The sequence below is a fragment of the Rhea americana genome, unplaced genomic scaffold (genome assembly GCF_003343005.1).
Source record: "Rhea americana isolate MKP2758 unplaced genomic scaffold, rheAme1 scaffold_208, whole genome shotgun sequence".
Lineage (NCBI taxonomy): Eukaryota > Metazoa > Chordata > Aves > Rheiformes > Rheidae > Rhea > Rhea americana.
In genome coordinates, this window is record NW_028186239.1 from 231242 (window position 1) to 254305 (window position 23064).

General features: G+C 37.1%; 1 protein-coding gene and 1 long non-coding RNA gene across 2 annotated transcripts; both read left to right on the top strand.

Moving 5' to 3' along the window:
* The first annotated feature begins 7302 nt into the window (after positions 1 to 7302).
* CHORDC1 (cysteine and histidine rich domain containing 1) lies at positions 7303 to 22449 on the top strand. The gene is made up of 11 exons (XM_085304362.1): positions 7303 to 7449; positions 12657 to 12706; positions 14681 to 14737; positions 15305 to 15465; positions 16138 to 16238; positions 17185 to 17243; positions 18299 to 18369; positions 18604 to 18709; positions 20345 to 20464; positions 20947 to 21009; positions 21731 to 22449. Exons 1-11 carry the CDS (start codon positions 7386 to 7388, stop codon positions 21872 to 21874), a joined length of 996 nt encoding a protein of 331 aa, XP_085160488.1. The 5' UTR covers positions 7303 to 7385; the 3' UTR covers positions 21875 to 22449.
* On the top strand, positions 7559 to 10642 carry LOC146596180 (uncharacterized). Its single transcript, XR_014895789.1, has 2 exons — positions 7559 to 7943; positions 8034 to 10642. It is a non-coding gene; the product is annotated as an uncharacterized LOC146596180 (long non-coding RNA).
* Positions 22450 to 23064: the final 615 nt, after the last annotated feature.

The window sequence follows — 23064 nt, forward strand, 5'->3', positions numbered from 1 at the left end:
AAAGTAAAAAAATGTCAACGGTATTTGTCCCTGCTACTAAAAAAAAAAATGTTTTCTGAACTGCATTTCATCACTTCGTATTGAAAATGTCTGCTAGAACACAACTACACAACTCAGAGTTGTTTCAGGAGAATTCTGCTACCACCTTCTGGCTGACAGAAGTACTTATCACTTATTTAACCATTGGTACATGGAGCTCTCAATGGGTCTACTGTTTCTTCATYATGCATTCTTCATGTAATACTATGTTATTTTCCTTAATGCATAAAATATATAAAACATCGCACACCTTCATTTTGTAATCCTTTCTGATAAAAAGGAAAATTCTGATAAAAAGAAGCCTAAATATTTAAGGTCAACAATTTTTAAGGATTTTTAGTAATTTAATTAAGATTTAAARTGATCATAATTGAAAGGAAACTTCTTAAATGTTTTTTCCACTTCTTCGCCATCCCCTCCCCAAACTGTCTTGGTTCAGTCCAATTTTTTTGTTTAAATTACCAATGAACAGAGAAATACATAATTTGCTTTGCTATAATAATTCATGAATGATACAGCCCTGCAAAGTCTTCTGCACACTTCTCCCACTGCATTTTTGATTTAGTCCCACTCACTTCACAGTTCCAGAAAAAAAGAGGATAGGTAGGTTGGAYGGGTTTTTTAATACAATTGCTTGCAATAAATTGAAAGAAGAGCATAATATAGATCACAATCTTGTCAGCTGTGTTATGACCTTACTGAGTGTTAATACAACTCTGTCTTAAAGCTTCTGGAGTTAAGTGATTACACAAAAAAATTAGCACTTTTTTCTTTTTTTCTCAAGTAACTATACAGCCTTCAGCCTTATAAAGAAAAACCTGAAAATGTAAGAATACACTGAAGATTGAGAAACAAGATGATAASTAGAAAGAACTTCGGATTTAAAAATTTAAAATAATTTTATTTTTAAAYTAATATGAGATTTGGGGAACTGATAAAGAGAACACCTTGAATGTCTGAGTCTGGCAATACTAATCAAGTGGGAATAATCAGATGAGCAAAGAGGACAGGAGTAATGGTCATTACTTTCCACAGCTAAGACTGGGTCACTTTATCTGGCTTAAGTCTCTGCTGCTACTGAAACAGGTGGTCTAAACTCTCCCTCACCATGAATAAAAACAGATTAGTTGTATATATATATCAGTTCCCTCCAGCACAAAGAAAGGGAAAAGGACAAATAACTGGAAATTGGACAAATGGAAGCCCATACACCAAATTAAAGTGAACCTGTTACCACCTTGTAACTCTACACTATCAGATTCACACATAGCTTTGCTTTTTTCTCCCAGTAGTATTGACAAAATCCAACAGCTTTATTTTCAGTTTGCTTTGGGTCACAGCATTAGTGTGCATTATGTGTATCTAGATCATTTATCTGTTTATTTTTTCTCTCAGCTAGGGAGTTGCATTTTTAAAATTTCATCATGGCATTTATGTTTAATTATTCACATACCATTATATTTCATCCATATTTCAGCTACAGAAAGGAATACAAAGATTGTTATAATATATGCATATCTGCAAGTTATTATAAAGTACCACTTTACAGAATGGCTTAGTGAATAGATACAGCTTGCATCAAAGAGGTTTTTTTCCTACATCTTGGTCAAAGGACTAAAAAAYGTAAATGAGGCAACATCACTTACTCTCTGGACTTAACCCTTATCCTATTGAATTCAGTAAGGAAATTCCCAGTCTCCTCAACAGGACCTAAAAGTAGACCTCTTGAAAACCGATAAAAAAAATTATACCTTTTAGGTGTCCAAGTCCCCTTGAGAATYCAGCCTTAAACAACTAAGCCTCTCTCCAAATGAAATGCAGGTATCTAGGTTATTTAGGTAACACCTTTGGAAATTTCACCCTACACCCTGAGTGAGTTAAGATCATACAGCAAACCTATAGTAAAAAGCCAAATATCAAAGCCAGGTGCAGAGCTTTAACGAAGCACCTTCTCAAATTCAGGCTGTGTTTCAGCAGTAAGCAGTCACGCAGGTTATTAGAAGTGGGTGCTCTTTAATCTCTACCACCTCCTTGTGAAAACTGACATTTTAAAAATGTTAGTAACGACAATCACAGAAGGGGGGGAAAGCGTTCTCTCCTAGAAAGTCAGAAGCTCTGCTTCTCCCTGAGATGTGACATTTTTAGATGCTCTGCCTGTCAAATCTGAGCACATTTAGTTGAACTGGACAGTTTCTTGCAAGCTCTGCCAGCTTTTAACTCTCTTAGCATTTCAGGGATTTACATTTGTATTTTAAACCTCTGTTAAGTATAAGCTTCCTGAGGAAAAGATTTTTTTAATTGTTTCACAGTTTGACATTTCCAGACCTGAAAGGGAGCTGCCAGCCCTGACTCTCAATGAGTCCCTAGATTCCCTTTAAATTTCAGGTACTTTATGACTGTTCTGAAAAGTTGAGGATACCCCAAATTTTGCTAAAAGATCAGGTGCTGCTCATATAATAGTCTTGAGCTAAAGCTAGAGTCTTCCCACAATCTTTCCACCACCCTACCTGAGCTTTACTCAAAGCTGGTTTACTTTAGGGCTTGGAACCTGGCATCCTGGGATTGGCAGTTCTGCACAAATAGCATCCTGGCTTGCTGACAGTGAGAGCCAAGGCTCCTCACCAGCCTGTTAACCAAGGTATTAGGAAAATCAGCAAATTCTGCATATCAAGCTCTTTAACATAGAGATTTCCAGCTAAAATACTTTGTTTCTTTATTGATTCAGATTTTACAGTAAAACCCTACTGTTTCTGATGTTTGAAAATTTCTGACCAACTTTTGCACGAGCTCTGTTATGCWTGAGTGAGATGGGTTGACTCTTCACTGGTGGAAACTCAGGAYGGCTTTTGTCCATCCAAAGATTGTGGAAATCTTTGCACAGGTTTGTGATTTTAAGATTTTAAGATTTATGGTTTTAAGATTCTRCTCTGCTATCAGCCAGAAAACACATCCAGCATATTAGGCTACATGGAAAGTGCAACAGTATTCAGTGTCAGACAGAGGGGTGAGGGAAATATTGACATGCTACTTAGCAGTGAAAGCTGACAGAGGATAATCTTGCTTAAAAATAAAAGATCTGATAATATACTTTCAAGCTGAGAGCACAGTGAAAAGACACCTTTTATATCTGCYAGCAACAGACAGAAAATTGCCCTGCAGTCTCTCTTGACAGATTTTTGCATCACGTTCTGCTCATTTCACCTGCCTATTTGGTTCAAGGCAACAAATGTAGTTTTGGAAGAGGGCCCCTACTCAGTATAGAGTTCCTTGAACTGAAGCCTTCCCAACAACTCCTTACAACACAAAAATCRTTGTTTTTAGGAACATAAATACTAAAATAACACAGTGTGTGATATTCCACTGTGGCAGGGTGGAAAAGACAAGAAAGCCTCACATAATAGGGTCATCTCTGGGAGTAAAAAGCAAAGATTTTTCATGGGTTCTCAATGCGCAGTAATGCTGGACTCAAAGTGGCAACACACATTCCTGGCTGCAGTAGTTCAATCTATCTAACTATCATTTGGGGGAAAGCAGAGAGGATTTAGAAAGAAAATATTGTCACAATGAATGTTTTGTATTGTGGGTAATAAATTCTGAACTAAAAGTGTATGTGGTTCTGCAGGATAAAAAGATTGAACTCCTTCACCATGAGAGAAACTCATTTTCACTGTCTGATCRTCTTATTTGACCTCCTGAACAACAAGGCATAGGAATTGCCTGGCACAAATCCTGTTTCAGATATATAATCTGTGCTTAATCTGTGTTCAAAATATATAATAGTATTTACAGACTATGACCAAGTCACACCTTCTCTACAACTACTTCAAAATTCTCCTCTCTAAAAACACTTCTGGTATTCTGTGATCATCTATAATCAGTAAGAATAGCCAGAGAAGCTGTGTTTTTACTATCAATATGGACTGGCATCAACCTCTGTTGAGTATTTCCCAACAATTTCAGAAATTTATCCAGTTACAGGCATACAATTTCAGAGAGGCAGTGCCTTCTCCTTTGTCTGTCTGTCCATTGTAGAACACAGCCTTCATTTTTTGGGTGTTGAGCACAACAGTGCATTTTCTGAGTTGAGAAAAATAGTGCATGTGTAATAGTGCCAAAACATTATACGAGCACTTGAGCCTTCCAGTGTTTCACATGTAAGGTACATCAGAAAACTAAATACAAAGTCCAGTTGTTAAAGGTTTGTATAACGCTCTGGAACACTTTGCAATTGAAAACAAAGGATAAAATTCATCTACAATTATATATGAATTTTTATTTTGGGGACACAATATCCAGTGATAATCCATTGGACAGTTATTCCATATCATTTTGAATCTCAATTAAAAAGGTTCAGAGGTTTATAGAACAGAAGGTTCTATAAAAAATATTTTAGAGCAATGCATGAAAATTAAGTGACTATTATTTTGACTGATACACCTGAGGGCTGTGCTGCCATTCAGAGAGACCTGGACAGGCTGGAGAGCTGGRYRGAGAGGAACGTCCCGAGGTTCAACAGGGGTAAGTGCAGARTGCTGCACCTAGSGAGAAATAACCCCAGGCACCAGTACAAGCTGGGGGCTGACCTTGTGGAGAGCAGCTCTGCAGAGAAGGACCTGGCAGTGCTGGKGGATGACAAGGTGACCATGAGCCAGCAATGTRCCCTTGTGGCCAAGRKGGCCAGTGGTCTCCTGGGGTGCATTGGGAAGAGTGTTGCCAGCAGGTGGAGGGAGCTGATCCTGCCCCTCTCCTCAGCCCTGGGGAGGCCTCATCTCGAGTCCTGTATCCAGTTCTGGGCTCCCCAGAGAGGTTGTGGAGTCTCCTTCTCTGGAGATATTCAAAACCTGCCTGGATACAACCCTAACACGCTCTAGGTGACCCTGCTTGAGCAGGGGAGTTGGACTAGATGATCTCCAGAGATCCCTTCCAACCTTGTGATTCTGTGATTATTATGYATATGAAAAGATAATTATCTAAATCTTATTTGAACTATAAATATTCTTTACATTTTTAAAAGYGGGTTGAAAATCTTTTTGCTTACTATTTCCTATCAAGCATTGAAATCGCCTATTTGATTCTATACACACTTTTATGAGATGATTATTGTGTACCGCTGATTTGAAGTGTTTCATGTGGGTAGAATACATGCAATTTCAATTAATTAAAAAATATTATTTGCTTGTATACTGTTCTGTGAAACAAAAAACTCACTCATTCCATTTAACATCATGTACAAAGAAAGATGTAGCTTGTAACCTTCAAAGAAAGATTGTTTTGAAATTAATGACAAACTGAGTCTTTTTCATTTACTTTATTGTGATATACTACAGCAGGTTGAACTATGAAACAAAGACATTTTTGATGGATTTGTTTTTGTAAGATCTAAATGTACGTTTCTGCATCACTGATGTAGTAATTAAATGTGGMGCGTAATATATAATACTTTTTGAGAACTCTTAAGGATTTCCATTTTTTTCTCCAAAAAAGGTTGCATTTCCAAGTGGTTGAACCAAACTTTGTTTCCGTGTAATTCAGTAAGCATTATGCTGGGGAAATAATGCATTCCTTAATTGTTCTTCAAGTTTTCTCAGGACAGAAACTGATGCCTGTATAGAAGCATTTTGTAACTTTTTTGCACTGCATAGAGCCAAAAAGTGTTGGTTCCTTGTAAAAAGCAAGCATGCTTGCACATTATAGATGAAATTAAGCCATAGCAACAGGCGAAACATAAAATTTTATTTTACAAATGTAGATTAAACTTTTGTTCTTATGAGGTACTTTCACTAGGAGTGTTTAAGGTGAATTTAATCTTTTAAGAACAACTGTTGGCTCTAAGAAAATAAACACCTACTACAAATGTTTCTTTCAAATTTCTTCATATAAATGGAAACAGTTTAAATGATTTCTATATAAAAAGGAATCATAAGACTTTATATTCTTTGTCCTCTCCTTTCTTTCCAATTTATTATTACCACACCTATTGAGACATTAAAATGTGCTTGGAAAACAGCAGAAGAATGCTTTTACTGCCCAGAGCAAAGAAACTTATCTCCCAAGACTTATAGGCCTCATTAGGAGCTTTATTTTGGCTTTGGGGGAAGGAACAAGCACATGTGTTTTTTTTGGTAGCTCAAGGAAATGTTTCCTGACCTAGAATATGCATATCTGTTTATCAAGTATGTGCATAATCAAATGGGTATAATCAAGCGGACCGAATGCACCTTATGTAACCTTAGAAATCTGCTTAAGTTTATTGCTACTTTTGAAGCAGATTCCTTAGGATCCCTTTTGCATCCTAAACTCCCCTTAAAGAAGCGCTTTGAGGGAACATTACACTCATTTTACATGTCTACTTCAGGGTTTGTCACGTGCTCTGAGAGCACATACACATCTCTGTTGAAAGATCTATTCAGTAGGCATTTAAAACATAGAAGAAATCAATTTGTATTTGCCTGCAGAAACGAGCACAGCTAGGTTCAACACTTCAATATACCCAAGAAGAAGTCAGGGCACCAAAGGACGAGGCATACATTGGTCATTTGATTTGAGCATTCAGGGTAACTTTCACGAAACTTAAAGAATAAACAGAAATAAYCTTTTTCATTATTAATTCATATTCCAGCTGCTTGTTAATTCTTTTTCACTACAAATTAGATAATTTATTATGTATTCAGAAGAAGTATCTTATTTGTAATTAAATTCCTATCTATCATAGACCTTCAGGAAATATGCACACACGGGTTTCCTAATGACTGCCTTTTTACACAGCCAAACGCTTTGGTGATGACTAGACAACCTATGTCCTCACAAGAACTAAATGATCGCCGCAGGCTGCCTCGCTCGCCGGGCTCCTGASCAACTCCCGCCCGTTCAAAGGCGTTTCTAAAATCCGCCTCCGGCAGCAGGAACGGCCAGTTCCTCGCCGCTCTTCTCGCCACCAGGACCTGGCTGGCCCTTGCAGTTAGGACACATAGGACACACCGCCCGCCGCCATCTTTCCCTCCGTCCCGCCACAGCGCCGCGCAGCGCCCGCCCCCACTGCGCCTGCGCCCTGCCCCGCCCCCCCGCGGCCGGGTTTCGCAGGGCGCATGCGCATCAGCTCCACCGCCCACGAGCCTCCTTCCTTCCCAGCTCCCCCCAACGCGACGCGCGCGTCCTTCGCCTTGGCAACTGTGCCCGGCGCCGAGAGGCGGCGCCTGCGCAGTCCCGCCCGCCCGAAGCTTCGTGAAGATTCCGGAAGGCTCCGCTCGGCTCCTTCCGGCGCGCCACCCCCCGCCCCGCGCTGCCCGGCTTCCGGCCGCCGCTCTGCCTGCCGGCGGGGGAGAGCCGGCGCCGGCCGCCGCGCCGCCATGTCCTCGCTCTGCTACAACCGGGGCTGCGGCCAGCGCTTCGACCCCGAAACCAACACGGAGGGTGAGAGCGGCGGGCTGGCGGCCGCCGCGCGGGGCGGCCGCCGCTGCCCTTCGTCCCCTCTCTGCGGCTTTGGGGTAGCGGCGTGAGGGAGGGCCTGAGAGGGGGGGCGGCTGCGGGGCGCGGGTAGCTCCGGCGTCCGCTCTTCCTCCGCGGTAGCTGGGAGCCGCGTGGCGGTGCGGAACTGCCAGGCCCGCGGGGGCGGCCGGCGCTGCGCGGTGACGGGACGGACCCGGCAGAGCCCCTGGGCCGGGGGGTGCCGTGTCCCCCCGCAGCGGGTCCTGCGCGGTCCTGACTTGGCTCTCTCCGGGGGGGGCTCTCGTTTCCATGTGGCGTTTTCCGCCGCTCTCGGGGCGGATGGGTGATCCGGTGCGATACAGTGATGCTGCAGGTCACTACGTTAAGGGCACTGCGTCAGCTGGACAGCGAAACCTGGCCACGGTGGAGGTGCGCCGTGAATGCGGAGGTCCAGGGCTGGCGTTGAGCCTGGCTTTCTGGTAAACTTAATGGGTTGCTGTTGGCATGGATGACAAACTGTCTTAACCAAAGTATAGGTGGATAATAAAAGATTTTGTTTTTTCTTGTAGGCTTATGTTTGCACTTGTCAAAATGCTGTGTCAGCGCACTTTGAGGAAAAGCAGACCACAAAACAGTTCTTTACACTATTGGGGTGTATTTGAAAAGTATATACTGGAGGCCTTGTGCAACAGTTTTTTTGGGAGAGCACTTTGGAGAGTTTTTGTGTGTAGTGTGTACATCACAGAGTTCAGCTACTCTTTGTATATTTGGACTGTATACTTAGATAGTAGAATGTGTGTTATGATATATGTATGTCTGCTTTGTCAACTGCTGTGAGCTCTTGTAATGCTTTCCCCGTAAATGCTGGCAATGAAGTATGCAATGAGAAATGTCTTCAGTGCATTATCGTTTTAGGTTGCAGAGTTCCACTGAGGCTGCAAAAAGGTGATCTAAGTAACAGGATTACCCTTAGCTGGTTTGTAAAGTGTCTGTGTTGGCTGAATTTCTAGAATGGCCTCTTYGTGTCAGCTTAATTTTTAGTGACCTACAAGATTAGAAGTAGACTAATGTACTCTAGCGTGTGCTTACTGTCAGATTAAGAACCACTGCATAAAATCTTCGTTTTGTTTTTCTGAGCTGAGGATTTTCATGAGAGGGACAATAATTTGAGCAAGACTCTCAAATGTTTATAACAACAAGAACAGACGTGGTTTTGGAAAGCTTCTGTTTGGTGACTCTACCACTCCCCATCTGTTTCCAGAAGACAAAATAGATTTTAAAAAAATAATAGAACTTCACTAGAGCTTCATGATCTATTCTTACTGTTAAAACAATTGTTCTTCACTGTATCTTCCTATATATATGATAAAAATCATGGTAGACCTGATCAGGTTGGCATGACCCTGTTACTTGCTAATTGTGATTCTTTGATGAGGAACACAGCTTCTTGAGATGAAGTTTGTTAAGGTAAATGAGTAGAGCACTTGTTGGAATTAGTATCCTAGATTAAGCTGTTCTAAAGATACATTGTTCTTCACAGAGCACTTCAGAAAGCAAAGTTTAATATTTTTTGCTGAAGTAAATTCAGACTTCCAGCATCCCTAAATTTCCCCAAGGTCAATGGTACGATAGTACTTAGACATCTGTATCCATATTTAGATGTGTTTRGATATGAAGTTAAATATTTATTTGTGCTTCAGAGCTCCATTCTGAGCAGGCAAAAACACTTAGTACGTTGTGAGGATTAAGGTTAGTACATGTGTTAACCACCAGAATACGTCCTCCTTTTATAAAAACTTTTGTATTGATGTAGTCTTATAGTTAAGTTTAGGAACAAGAGTCATGAGGAAGTATTTGTAAGTGAAAACCAGGAGAAGGTAAGACCTTGATCTGAAAACTGTTTTGGAACTTCCAGCCCCTTCGTCCACATTCAGTCTCTAGTATAGATGTTCCTATAGTGATGATTGATGTAAGAGGCTATTACCATTCTCTTCAGAATCAGATGGCTGAAATAATGTATGCATCAATTTTCTGTATAAACCGTAGTTTCGGGGTGGGGGGAGCAAGTTGTTACTGGCTGACATTTTGTGAAGGACTGTATGCATCTGAAAGAAGGGCAGAAAATCTACATAGAGACAGAATGCACAATTATGAATTAATTCATGGCATGCCTGCCAAGATAGAATTTTCACATCCATTTTAGATACATTAACTGCTAATCAGATATATGCTGTTAAGCATGTATGTACAGCATCTGACAGCAGGTGGAACTTAACTGCAAGAGTGGCAGTAGAGTTTAATGATGTCTGAGGATACACTTTCACATGATGCTTAATGCAGTTTAATTTCATCTTGCCAGAATGGAAGGGCTTACTCTGTCTTGCCTATTTTTACCCCTTTCCCTTAGACAAACTTAGTGATATTGCAGCTGCAGGATAAATGTGATCACAGAGCTGAGGAAGACTTACTTTATGTATTTCTGAAGTAGAGTAAGGGAAAGAGGARTCAGGTTTCTGATTGTGCTTACCTTCAACTACATGTTCATTAGACTAGAGTCCCAGCTAGACCCAGGAAGAGAAACCTTTTTGCCTGGAGCTGCACTGAATGGAGTTACGTGAAATGGTAACCTAGATTTTGCAGTTTGTCTGTTCAAAATCTACTTTCTGTAACTTTGCCTGGTACCCACAGTGCAAACTGCATTGCAGTAGAAGTGCACCCTCTGATCCTGTCTTTTTTCCCAGGGCTTTGTATTTCTCAGCCAGAGCATGCCTTTTCTCTGTGAACTATTTATGAACTCTTTTCTTACCACGTTTTTTTCTAATCCTGTAAGAAATTCAGTGGAATTGGCTTCCTAACTTCAGCAGCCCCTTGAAGGTATCAGTTTCCCCAAGGTAGTGAATGAAGGTCATCAGGTCTAACCACCTTTCATTATTTCTGGGTTTGCGAGTRTTAGTGTTTCTCCAGGATAGCAGCTCAGTGTGTGAGCTGTATATAGGCAGATATTTCACTTCATCCTTTAAAATTTAACAGGATTCCATTGCAAATGCMTCAGTTAAGTTTAGATGATTTGTACTATTTTCTACTCTGGCATTTAACCAAAAATGTAGCAAGGTACTTAAGTGAATAAGCAAGGATGTTGCAGTATGATGATGACTGGAGAACAGTGTTTGCATTGTAAGACTGGGATTGGTTTATGAGCATTTAAAAAAAAATGTGATACTCATATCTCCAGAAGTGATTTGAGCATGAGAGAAAACAGCTTGCTATGAATGACCTTGTGTTTGTGTATGACTCCTGGTTAAGTGTATTAATGRTAGTGGAGAGGAGACTTGGATGTCTTAGTTTAATAGCAACCAAAAGATAGAAGCTGAAGTTGGACGAATCAGAACATTGCTTTAACTGTTAGAGTGACAATAATGCATGCTAAGTTCTCTTTCTGTTAGTCTGAGGTTGACTTCACACTTATGTAAGCGGTTGGGCTCAATATAAGTAGAAATGGGTGATTATCTTAGTATCCTTTGACTTGCAGATTAAATTACTGGAATCCAGCCTACTTCACRAGTAGGTCCCACTGCCTTTTGAGGCATGACAGAGCTACTTGCCTCAGCATCTGCTGTTGTGGAACAGGAGTAGCCTCATGAGATAGCAGCAGAGAGCGGGGTTTAATTTGCTACATGATGTACCACCTGCTAAGAGGGCTTCAGGAAGGAAAGAAAAAGGATTGGGCTTGGCCAAATGGACATTTGTTTGTGTGTGAGCTGTGAGCCAGAGGGTTGTTGAATTAATTGACCCCAAGATGATTTCAGTCTCTACAAACATGGCACTTGCTATGTGTCTCTTATTTGAACCCACATACTTGCAAGGGGTCAGAAGTAGTAATTTAAGTCATCTTATTGAGAAGTTATATTTGCTGCAAATATAGCTTAGTTTTACTATCATGGTGCTTGTGATGACATAATTCCATACTTCTGGAAAAGAATAACCTCTATTTTTAGGTTTGTTTGACTTGACAGAGAAGTTCTGGACTCTGTATAAAGAGTAACCACATTATCATAGCTTTCATGAGGTTTACTAGCATAAAACTTTCATCCTGAAGCCAAAGAGATTAGTAGAAGTTACGAATATGCTTACAAGTCCTGCTGTTGAACTGATGTCCTAAAATATGAGCCTTCTGAGTCTGAGGTGGAAGCTGTCATCTTAAGGTAACTTGTTTTTCAGGCCATATTAGTGTCTTAGACACTAAGTAAAGAAGAAGATAACAAGCAAAACTTTTTTTTTTTTTTTTTTTAAAAACTATGTTTTTTCACTCTTCTGTTTCCTAGGGGCTTATTTAAAAAATGTTAACTTCTTGTGTCAGTTCTCCTTTTAACTATTTCTACTTCAGGAAAAAAGTATATGTTAAAGAGATACAATATAATTAGAGGAATTATTGCACTTGACAAATAAATATATTCAACTTTAAAAGAGCAATTCCTACAGAAAATGCTATCACATCGATAAATCACATTCTATGARATATTCCAGCTAATGGAAATAGCATTTCAGTGCAGCGTTTGTATAGAACCTAGATATAATTAGTAGTTTTAACATGTCTAAATCTTGTATGTGGAAGATTGGCTTTTGGGTTTGAGTCCTTAAGTGACCTAGGATACCACAAACAGCCACTGAAGTGTAAATTATCATGGATAAATTAATGAACTTGAGATAGGTTTTCAGAGAGCTTGGACACCTAGTGCTTCTGGATAGAAAGCGTATATCTATCCATAGAGCTGTGAACAGCTGTGTTTGATACTGTAAACCAATATTTTATTCCCATCAGATGGCCATAAGGCTACTTTTACCTCTGCTGGATTACCAGTGAGGACTAATCGTTAACAGAGGCTAGAGATGGTCCATAGAAAGTTTATTTAATACAAACAGAGAAGGAGTTTGTTTTAGGTGCCTGCTTTGTGGTCTCTGTTGCATAATACAGAATAAATATTATTGATTATTTTGGTTTAATACATGCAGTCAGAAAGCCTCATTTATGAAGTTTGTAGTTCCTTTTGTGAGTATGTGCATTTGGGGAAGTGAGGCAGCTCATGGCATATGTGAATTGCATGTGTGACAATTTTTTGCTGTTTATGATCAGATAAATACTTGTAAGGRTTCTTAGTATGCCTAAATATTAATAATAGTGGTTTTTTTCCTAGATTCATGTACATATCATCCAGGTGTGCCAGTCTTTCATGATGCTCTGAAAGTAAGTTTGGGAACACTTTACCTTTTTTCCTGTTTGTGTATAACAGTGTGCTTGTGATGTATTTTCCCCCTTTTCCTTTCAAACTGCAAAAACAAACAAACAAAAAAATTAAAAGTCAGATTCATATGGTCTGAATGCTGTACATGTCCCTATGAGTTGTTTCCTGTTGATTGACTTTAGGTGTCTTAACAGTTTAATTAGGTCTTCTAATAGATCTCTGGAGGCAGTGAGAGGTATCATACTCCTCAGTTGTTAACTTACCTGGAATTTGGACCATCTTGTTGTGGTTTTATGTGGCTAGAACACTGGCATATATGTTACATTTGCCTACTATAAAAAAGTGTTCTTTTGATCTGACARATGAACAAGTCTGTTAGGTTAGGAGTGCTCACCCATGCCCAGACGCAGCTGTCTAGGATTCTTGGGCTATGTCTTCTGTAGTGACTTAAATATACCTGGAACTGGTCTGTGGTGGTTAGGCTGACAGATGCAACATGGCCCATATTCATAATGTTGAACTCTTCTACTTTAGGATCAAATGGCTACATCTAAACTACCTACTGGGAATTACTGAGAGAGAACTAATTGGCTCAGGCTGAAACAGTACCAGAAATCATATTCTTAATTTAACTGTATATTTACAGAAATCTACAGTCCAGGAACATTCTGTGGCCCTAATCTACTAACACAGATGTAGCCTAAGTGGATTTTCTTATGTCTTGGAACTGCTATTTGACTGAGATGTGGAACAAACATACTTTTTCTGGTATTCAGGAGCTGCTTCTGTTGGCAGTGCATCTCATCTCTTCCCCATGATGTGCAATGTCTCTCAAGTGCCTGGAGGCTTATGCCTATGTGTTRGGAAGCACGTGTTCACTGAGTTAGTGCTTACGTTGCAACACGTGACTCCAGAAGTGGCCACAGAGTGCCACTGGCAAGTACAGGCCAGATGCTGTTGGGTCACATATGAATGTACTTACATTATAGCAAATCATTTGCTACAAAATTATAGTCCTACTCATAACACAGTGTATAGAGCTTCTGCATAATTGTAAAGACAGAAGTTCTAAATTTACTTTGGAAGGCTGTGCTTGCTCCCTCTTTCTTTTATRTAAGCAGTGTTTCTAAATTGAGCACTACTTTCCCCACCTCTATCTACCCCATTTTTTTTAGCCATATTAAAAACTTATAATTTTGTATGAGTAATTTTCCTCCTGCTGTGAATTGCAGGTAATCTAAGTGGGCAGGAGTGAACCTCCTACCTCCTTGGAAATAGTGACTAGTGGAAATAATAAAATAAATAATGGAAATAATGAATATTTTAATGATGTTTTGGAGCTGTCTACCCAAAACCCAATTTCTCACTGAAACTCTTGATGTGATTGAAGAAGTATTGGTTAGTCAGATTATTATTTTTAATAAGATTGAGTTTTAAGACTTGTTTTTTATGGTAGAAGGATAATTTTCTCTAAAATTGAATTTCTTAATTATATAATAAAAAAACATTCTCGGTTAATGTAATTCAATCTATGGCTACACATGGTAGATCTCTAGTTGTGTGGAGGGAAATAAGTAGTTGAAAGACTGGATTAGTGCTCAAGGAAAGAAAAAAAATGGGGCTTGTAAACTGCTGCAGATGAGCCTTGTCTCAGAGTAATGTGACTGAATAAATACTCTATCTTTTATAGTAACATTTCTGTTTTCTGTCATACTAAGTTGTATTTAACTTGTCATTAAATTATTGCCTCTTTACATTTTTACTGCGCTTTCTGATGAAGGTACTATGAGTAAACTAAATAATGGCAGTCATAATACATTGCTGTAGTTTCTAAAAATACAGCAGTGGCCAAAGGAGAGAAGAGTATTATAATCATGAAATTCTGTATCTTGTAAAGGAATATAATTACTCTTCTATAAGCTCTTGCTGAATAAGGTGTTCATGTTTGTTCTGTTCTTTTCCCAAAATGGTTATAGGGTTGGTCATGTTGTAAAAGAAGAACAACAGACTTTTCTGACTTCTTAAGCATTGTGGTATGTATGAAGGATATTTTGAAATCATTTTACATGCCAAATCACAGCGATAAATATAATATAGTATGTTCATTTGTTTGTTTTATGTTTAAAATTTTCTGACGTATGTTAAAATTGCCTGAAGTCTCAGATGTACTCTTTTTACTTCCTATAATGTTGAAGTTAAGTCTCAATTTTCAAGTTTTAAAGTTTATAGTTAGTTCTAGCAAAACCTATTTAGACTCTTACTAACATTGAAGGAAGGCAAAATTAAGGAAAAAAGATCTTAACTAAATAGAAACAAACTGACAAAAGAACTATTGYTTACATTTAAAAATTTTTTATTCCATTGATCAGTTATGGAAAGCATTCACTTTTTCTTTAAAATATCTGAGGATCAAGTGTTTATGCAAATGAAGATATTTTTCATCTTAATTGTAGGATTTCCTTTGTGGCCAGTGTTACAACTAGGCTAATGGGGAAGATGAGTCTGAAGAAATAAATCAAGACCTGTTATCGTTTCAGATCATTTTTAACTGGACACGCACAATATGCTGCATAAATAAACAAACTTGCTTTCCATAATAGGGCTGTACAAAGGGTCTCCATAACAGTGAGAAACCTCCTGAGCCTGTTAAACCAGAAGTCAAAACTACCTCTGAACGAAAGGAGCTAGCTGAACTGAAACCCAAATTTCAAGAACACATAATTCAGGCACCAAAACCACTGGAAACAATTAAAAGACCAAGGTATAGTATTACCAAAACAACAGTTTTCCGAAATCTGTTGCCAGTTGGCCAAATTAAAACTTATTTGGTTGTTTAGTTTTACACAGATGCGTCTGAGCAGTGGGCAGGGCGGTGTTAATAGCATGTGGTGATATTCAACTCATTTTTGTAAGCTTTCTGTTGCAGGTACAATTAGAAATTCCCAAATGAACTTTAAGTCAGCTTGTCTTTGGTAGCAGTGATGTTATCTTGAGCTTCAAAATGAAATGAAAGGGTTTTGATCAGGACAAGGCAGTACAGGATCTCTCAGCATTGACCTTGACAGGAAACAGAAATTGCAGTGTAAAGCTTCATGGATTAGAATACCACTAGCAGTTGTTCTTCATGTTTTAAACATTCTTAAAAATCATTTTAGGATGATTATGCTCAAATTCCATAATCTCTCTCCTTTATTTTTTGTTGTTTTAGGGAATTTAAGACTTCCTATTGTGAAAAAAAAATAAAAAAAAGATCCTCTACTAAATTTCTAGTCTGTTTTTCCATAAACAGTAAGAATTAGCATTTAGGAGCTAGTATGTTTGTTATAAAGGAGAATGAAAAGGAAGAGCTCTATAGTAAGATTAAAAATTACTGCTTTGTCATCTTTTGTAAGTATTTTTTTGATTTTAACGTGAATATATTGACTGTTTTTAGCCCAGATGAACCAATGACAAGTTTGCAGCTGAAAGTATCAGCTTCCTTGAAGCAAGCTTTAGATAAACTGAAATTGTCAACAGAAAATGAGGAGAAAAAAGGTAAGGTTATGCAAAAATCAAGTRTGTATATGGCATTTCTTCTCAGGCAAATAAATGTAAAATATTTACTTTTGAAATACTATGTTTTGTTGATGTTTCTAAGATGTTCATGTTCTTAATCTGTGAAATATCTTCCAGTAGAAGGAATAATAATCAAAGCTGAAATGTGAGCAGAGTGTAGGGGCTTGGGTGTCACTAAAATTATTTAAACTATTTATTTTGTAAGATTTTCCTGATAGAGTGGATATGGGAACATCTTTGCCTAAATATAGGGTTGAAAGAATTTCCTGAGAAATCTGCTAGGCTGTTGTTACAGACACCATACCTTTCATAAAAYGATGAAATGCCTCCAAAGACTAGTTTGTTCTCCCTTTTGTGTTTTCTGTCTTTTTTTTTTYCCCACAATTCACCTGGAATTGTCTTCCAGAACTACACTGCTCCTTATTTTTTTTTCTAATTTCAACCTAAATATCTTTTGTGTCTGCTTTATGTCTTTTTGTGTGCGTGTGAACACTGTGAGTGAACACTGACTTCCTTCTTGGTATCCAAATTCTCTCCTTTTTTGAACTTACAGACAGCAATTGGAGCCTTTTACAGTCTTAGTTTTATAAAGTCAAATAAGATGAGTTGTTATCCTGTGATAAGTTTCTTTTCTCCTAAACTTTATGGTAGTCCTTCTCCTTATGTGTTTTTTCCCTCTTAAAACAGTGCAAAAGTCTAGAACCTAAAATCTAATGCACAGATAATATGGCAGCTTTGGGGGATGTTTATGTAGCTTTTGTTTCTTTATATCTTTCTGGCAGACTTCTGCACAGGGAGAAAATAGAAAACTTTTTTTTTTCAAGTTTTATCTAGTCCTTGGTTCTTTAACTTTTAAGAAAAACAAAATACTCAGTAGATTATACACTTGAGTTGCTTTATTTCTATAATATGATTCTGTTTACAGAAGAGGAGAGTGATGAAATCAAGATTGGGACAGCATGTAAAAATGCAGGCTGTTCAAAAGTAAGTAGTTCATTTCTACTCTTTAACAGCTTAGCAGGTATGTTCAAGTAGTTTGTTTTTTTTTCCTTTTAGTGCACTACAAAATTATTCAAAATTGGCATAAAATCTATCAGGTTGAACAARCGCATATCTGATAACACACGTTAGTATCAATTAATGTGGGCTGTTTAGTATTGCTAATGTAGTAAGTCTAAGAATTTTTTCTTTTTCCTCCCCTGAGGTCCGTCCTAAAGCTCTGATTAGTAAGTTTGCCAAACCRAAGATACAGAAGTGGTTCAGCTTAAAATGTTAAATAAGTATCGGTTAGAGGTGGCTTAGTGGTAGCTTATAGCTAGTGATAACACTTAGCTCCTGATAACCTGTGCCTACTTCAGGAATTTCTGTGGACCTTATCAGTTATGCTTCCTGCTTGAATAATACACACACACACACTAATAATACTTGCAGTGTGACAGTTTTATGTTACAGTATCTTCTAAGCTGACACTTTTTTTAAAAAAAAAACCTCTTAACAACCTTATTTTATACAAGRCAGTAGAATGGAAAGATACAGTTCACTGGAGATCTGACATTTTTTTCTTAATGAAATTCTAGTGGGAGAGGTGTTTACAACAGTCTCATTTGTGTTGGAAGCAACTGATGTCTTTCCATAGCAAAGATGTGTAGCATTTGATTAAGTTCCTTTTGTGTTTTATTTTAGGAATGTTAATTTTAATGTTTTTAACAAAGTAGTTGTTTTTCTGTGATATTTAGYGTGTTTTAAAGATAGTATTCCATCTCATAAATGTCTCTTTAGACCTTCAGAGAGATCTGTTGTTATTTAACCAATGCATAGTATAGGTTGTAAGAAAGGAGYACCAGAGGGCTTTCTGTGAATGAAGAGTGAATGACTCTTTTGGAAAGCTAGAACAAGCCATCAGATGAACAATTCAAAAGCTTTATAGTACTTTGTTGTTTCTGTTGTATTTTTCTGTTGTTGTTTTAGWCCACTTACTGAAATAGTGGTACACTTCAAATTATGTGTTTTTTCTTTTTTCTTTTTTTTTTTTTAACCAGACATACGAAGGACCACAGAGCACAGAAGAAGTATGTATATACCATTCTGGTGTACCTATATTCCATGAAGGGTTAGTATTATACAGTTAACTATTTTTTTTTTAATTAGTCCATTATCTGTAACTACTCTCTTTGTAGATGTTGCTTTGTTTTCATTGTGTATTTCTCACAATCCAGAACAGCAGTGCTAGGAAAGGATATACTAAATTAACAATAATACTGCATAAAGGAAAGCTCCTTAAGTGTTAATAGTAAATAATGTCTTAAATGCTGTTTGTTAATAACTTTCTTCTCAAACTCTAAAGGATGAAGTATTGGAGCTGTTGTAAAAGAAAAACATCTGACTTCAATACATTTTTAGCTCAAGAAGGTTGTACAAGAGGAACACATGTATGGACTAAAAAGGATGCAGTAAGTAGTATTAGTATTACATTTTTTTTAGCTGGTTATTCTGAATTCTGAGTATTGAAAAGTAGTTGTAGCTTGATTGRGTAATTATTGTAATAGAGCTGTTGTAGTTTATTACCTCCAGAATAATACAGAGGATATTATGCATGACTGTGAAGAAACAGTGTGAAATAACCTGGATAGAAGTATACTAGATGCATATATAAATAGAAAATTTTTTTGCAAATTTTTTTTAAAGCCTTTTCTGCTGTGTTAATTAAAAAAAAAAAAAGTTTATAGTATTCCAGATAGTATTCTTTTAAAATTTTTCAAAAGATCATAATAAATCTTTCCTCCCCTAAAGTCCATGAAGAAAATAGCCATGCATGTTTTCTAGTAAAATGTGTATTGTACTTCCAATTTCCTTCAGGTTGAATCATATCAAATTACTAGATGGGTTGCTGGACAGACCTAGGTTCATGAGGTTGGAGTCTTTTTTGTTGGTCTTCTACTGGGGAGAGGAATATCTCTAATTTGGATTCTGTTTAAGCATCTGAATATTACACTTGTCTGATACAAGAAATCAAACCAAAATATTAAATTGGTATAACATAAAGATCACCTAGAGCATTTAGTTTGAATTTCATTGTGATGATGGAAACAAACTACARATTTGTAAGGTGAAAAGAAATACTTGTATTCATATGCATTCATATTTTATAAGGTTTTTAGAAAATGTCTTAAAACTGAATAACATCTGACCTGTTAGTATAAAAAAGTAGATCATTTGCAGGTGAACACAGTTCTTCTTTATGAATACATTGGTTACTGCTGATGGAAGATTATATTGATACTGCAAACATCAGTAACATTTAACAAAAGAAGATCAAGGATGTACAACAGAAAGTGTAGTTTTGTTTTACCTCATTCTGTAACATTTACTTCAGAGTTCTTTACATCCTCTTAAGTTGCAGAATAGTTACTTGCTTTGACAGCTTATGTGTGTACTTAAGCAGTATTTTCAGATATGGAAAAGAGGCTTGGGGGGGGGGGGAAGCTGAAGCTGAAAGCCTGAAGCAGAAGAATATTCTTTTAATGAATTTACCCATGCATTAAGAAACTCTTCATTAAATGTGTTTATGTTAAGATAATGGGTTCTTAGCCAACTGTCTAATGATTTCTTGTTTTGTGATTTATTCTTTTTCCTTTTCCACTATTTTTTTTCTTCCCTCATCAAAGAACACAGAGGATTACTTAGTTTCTTGCAGTAATATGGAAACTTTTTGGAGTTAGCACTTGCTTTTTCTTTCTTAGGTTCCTTCCCACCACCTACTGGATGTTGTGGTCTTGGACAAAAGTTAATTCAACAAGAAAGATTTTGATTTCATTCTGTCACAGTGTCCTTTTTTCTTATCATTGTCCCTGTCGTGAATGGGTTTTTTTCCCATGCTAATATTTGTCAAGGGCCAGTAGCTGAAAGTTAGTTTAAAAAAATAATCTAAGTAGTTTTGTGCACTCATCTGAACCCAGAATATAGTTCTATATTAGCTGTGTTTATTGAGTATAAAAATAGACCTAGGTTCTTTTCCTGTTTAGTCTTGTAAAATTTCTCATAAATGCAATTTTAATATTTTTTCATAACTTTTTCTTCTAACCTAGGGAAAGAAAGTAGTTCCATGCAGGCATGACTGGCACCAAACTGGAGGGGAAGTAACTATCTCAGTATATGCTAAAAACTCCATTCCCGATCTTAGTTACGTAGAAGCAAATAGCACAATGGTGAGTAACAGCCTTAAGATTTTGTTTGTTTTTTGTTGTTAAAACACAGCAGCTTGAAGTAATGAAAATCTATTTTCTGCTTTATTAACAATGCAGAGATAATACAATGTAAGAGAGAGAATAGTGTAAGAGTTTTTTGATAAACATTTTTTTCTTGACATTTTTGTTCAAATATGCCTAGCAGTTTTCCCTTCTGTGTGAACATCTATAGTTTTAATGGCAAAAAAGTTTAATTAAATTTTTGCACTTGAATCGTTAGTGTGATTACAAAATATTGACATGACTATATGTATAAATAATTATAGATTCATAATTTATTAGTATTTGACTAAAGTAGCTTAATGTCATTCTTTATGGTACACATCTCAGAGGTACTAATGTTATAGTGTTAAAATGTAGGATCTGAGTCTTCTTGTGATGTATTTTGCTTAAACATAGTTGACTTATCTAATGTCTGAAAAAAATCTGTTTTCCCTTTTAAGTTAAATATCCACATTGTATTTGAAGGAGAAAAAGAATTTCATCACAGTGTGAAATTATGGGGAGTAAGTATAAGAATCATTTTTCTGTTTCCAGTTTTCTCTTCTGATTCCTTTTTTTCATTACTCTGCTTATTGAAAGAAATTCAATTTCACATCATTGAGTCTAAACTTAAATCTGAATCTAAAGCCCTGAGCAACCAGGTCTGACATGGTAGTTTACTCTGTTTTGTAGGAGGTTGGATGACCTCCTGAAATCCCAACTGACCTGAATTATCCTAAGATCATATCCTAAATATGATAGTGGTGCAGAAAACTCCTATCACCATATAGGTGCATGCTTATGTATGTGTTAGGCTTGTATGTATGTGGGCATATCTTCACAGCTTGGGAGTGGAAGAGGGCTGAGTGTTAAAGATTTTTCCAGATAACAGAGGGAATTTCATCTAAAAGTTAAATCTCTCTCAAATTTTAGACTATATAAAATATTCAGGTGTAGAATGGAATAGTCCATAGTGAGTCAGGTTTAGCTCAGTTGGTTGGAGCATGGTGCTGCTAATGCCAAGGTCTCAGGTTCAGTCCCTGTACGGGGTATGCTGAGGGCTGGGCTGGATGACCTCCAGAGSTCCCTTATGATTCTGTGGTGATAACCTCTATGATGAGTCCTGCTCTAAACTTTCAGACCTAAACATTGGCTAAAGTCTAGTTCATCTGGTACCCTTCTTAATTTTAAGTCTTAAACATCTGTCAGTTGTGTTAAGTGTGAAATCTATTTGCTTTGTTTTAGGTAATTGATGTAAAGAGGAGTTATGTAAACATGACTGCTACGAAGATCGAGCTTACTATGAGAAAAGCAGAGCCCCTATTATGGGCAAGTCTTGAATTACCAGTATCCAATGCACAACAGAAAAAAGAGAATTCAGATCAATAATGAATCCCAGAGACAAGTGATTTCCTGTCATGAAGTGGTGACTTGCTACTGTAATCAAGTATTTAACTTTTATATACTTCTTTTGCTAGATACTGTGCTGCAATCTACAAAGAAAGTGGATGCACAGTAAATGAGAGTATAAACTTGAAGAGCAATAGCTCTTTTTGCTCTTGCTCCCAGGAGTATATTTATTCTATTGAAACATTTCCATGGAAAGCTCTAGTAGAAGAGCTATTGCAGTTTGCTTACAACCTTACCTACTGTGCATTAACTTTCTAAATAGATATGCTCTCAGTCCATACTGTATGTTAATTTTTCAAGTGTTCTGTTTAGACTGGATCTGCTGGGTAGTACATGCTAAATTCAGCTCTATTTGTTATGAAACTTTTAATAATAAGGATGTAAAATCTGAGTTTATAAAGTGATTAACATGCAATTCCACATCTAGAATAAAAATGATGCTTAAATATGAAAAAGCACTTGCAGACTCTTCCACTTGTATGTTCTGAAACTAATGTTCTGTTACCTGATGGCTGTGGAATGATGGAATAAAGCATATTTTGTTAAGGATTTAAGTACTTGCTGACTTATTTGCTGTCTTATATTCTTATATTTGTGAAAGCAGGAGATGAGACCAAAAAAAAAAACAGGTAGGCAAGAGGAGATTTTTTTTTTTTGGCTCCTCTGCCTTTCCCTAGCATTGGTGCTTGAACTGTTAAATGTGAAACTGAATGGACAATAAAAGGGCTGCATAATCTACCAAAATACAGAATATTGTAAAATCACCAAGCTGCTGTCTATATTTATTTTGGCAGAGTTATTAGAATGTATATTCTATCCTATTCCACAACATTTGAATTTACAAATCTTCTTCAAAATAAGTGGATGTCTGTAGTGGTAGAAGATGGTACACGCTGCAGGTATCTGAGGAGAATTCTGTATCAGTATACAGAGCTCTTGTTGCTGAAGAAAGTAAGCAATGAACTAAGTTTACCTATGGGATGAGTCTTAACAGAAACAAACAAGTTTTAAAATACATATCTCGAGTCATAATTATACCTTTCAATTAAAATGTTTTTAAAAATACCTTTTTCCCTTCAACCTCATAAGTAAAAGACAGTGAATTAAAAAAAAAAAGACCATATTTTTGTTTTCACTTCTCCAATGGTTAAGATACATGGATGAAAACA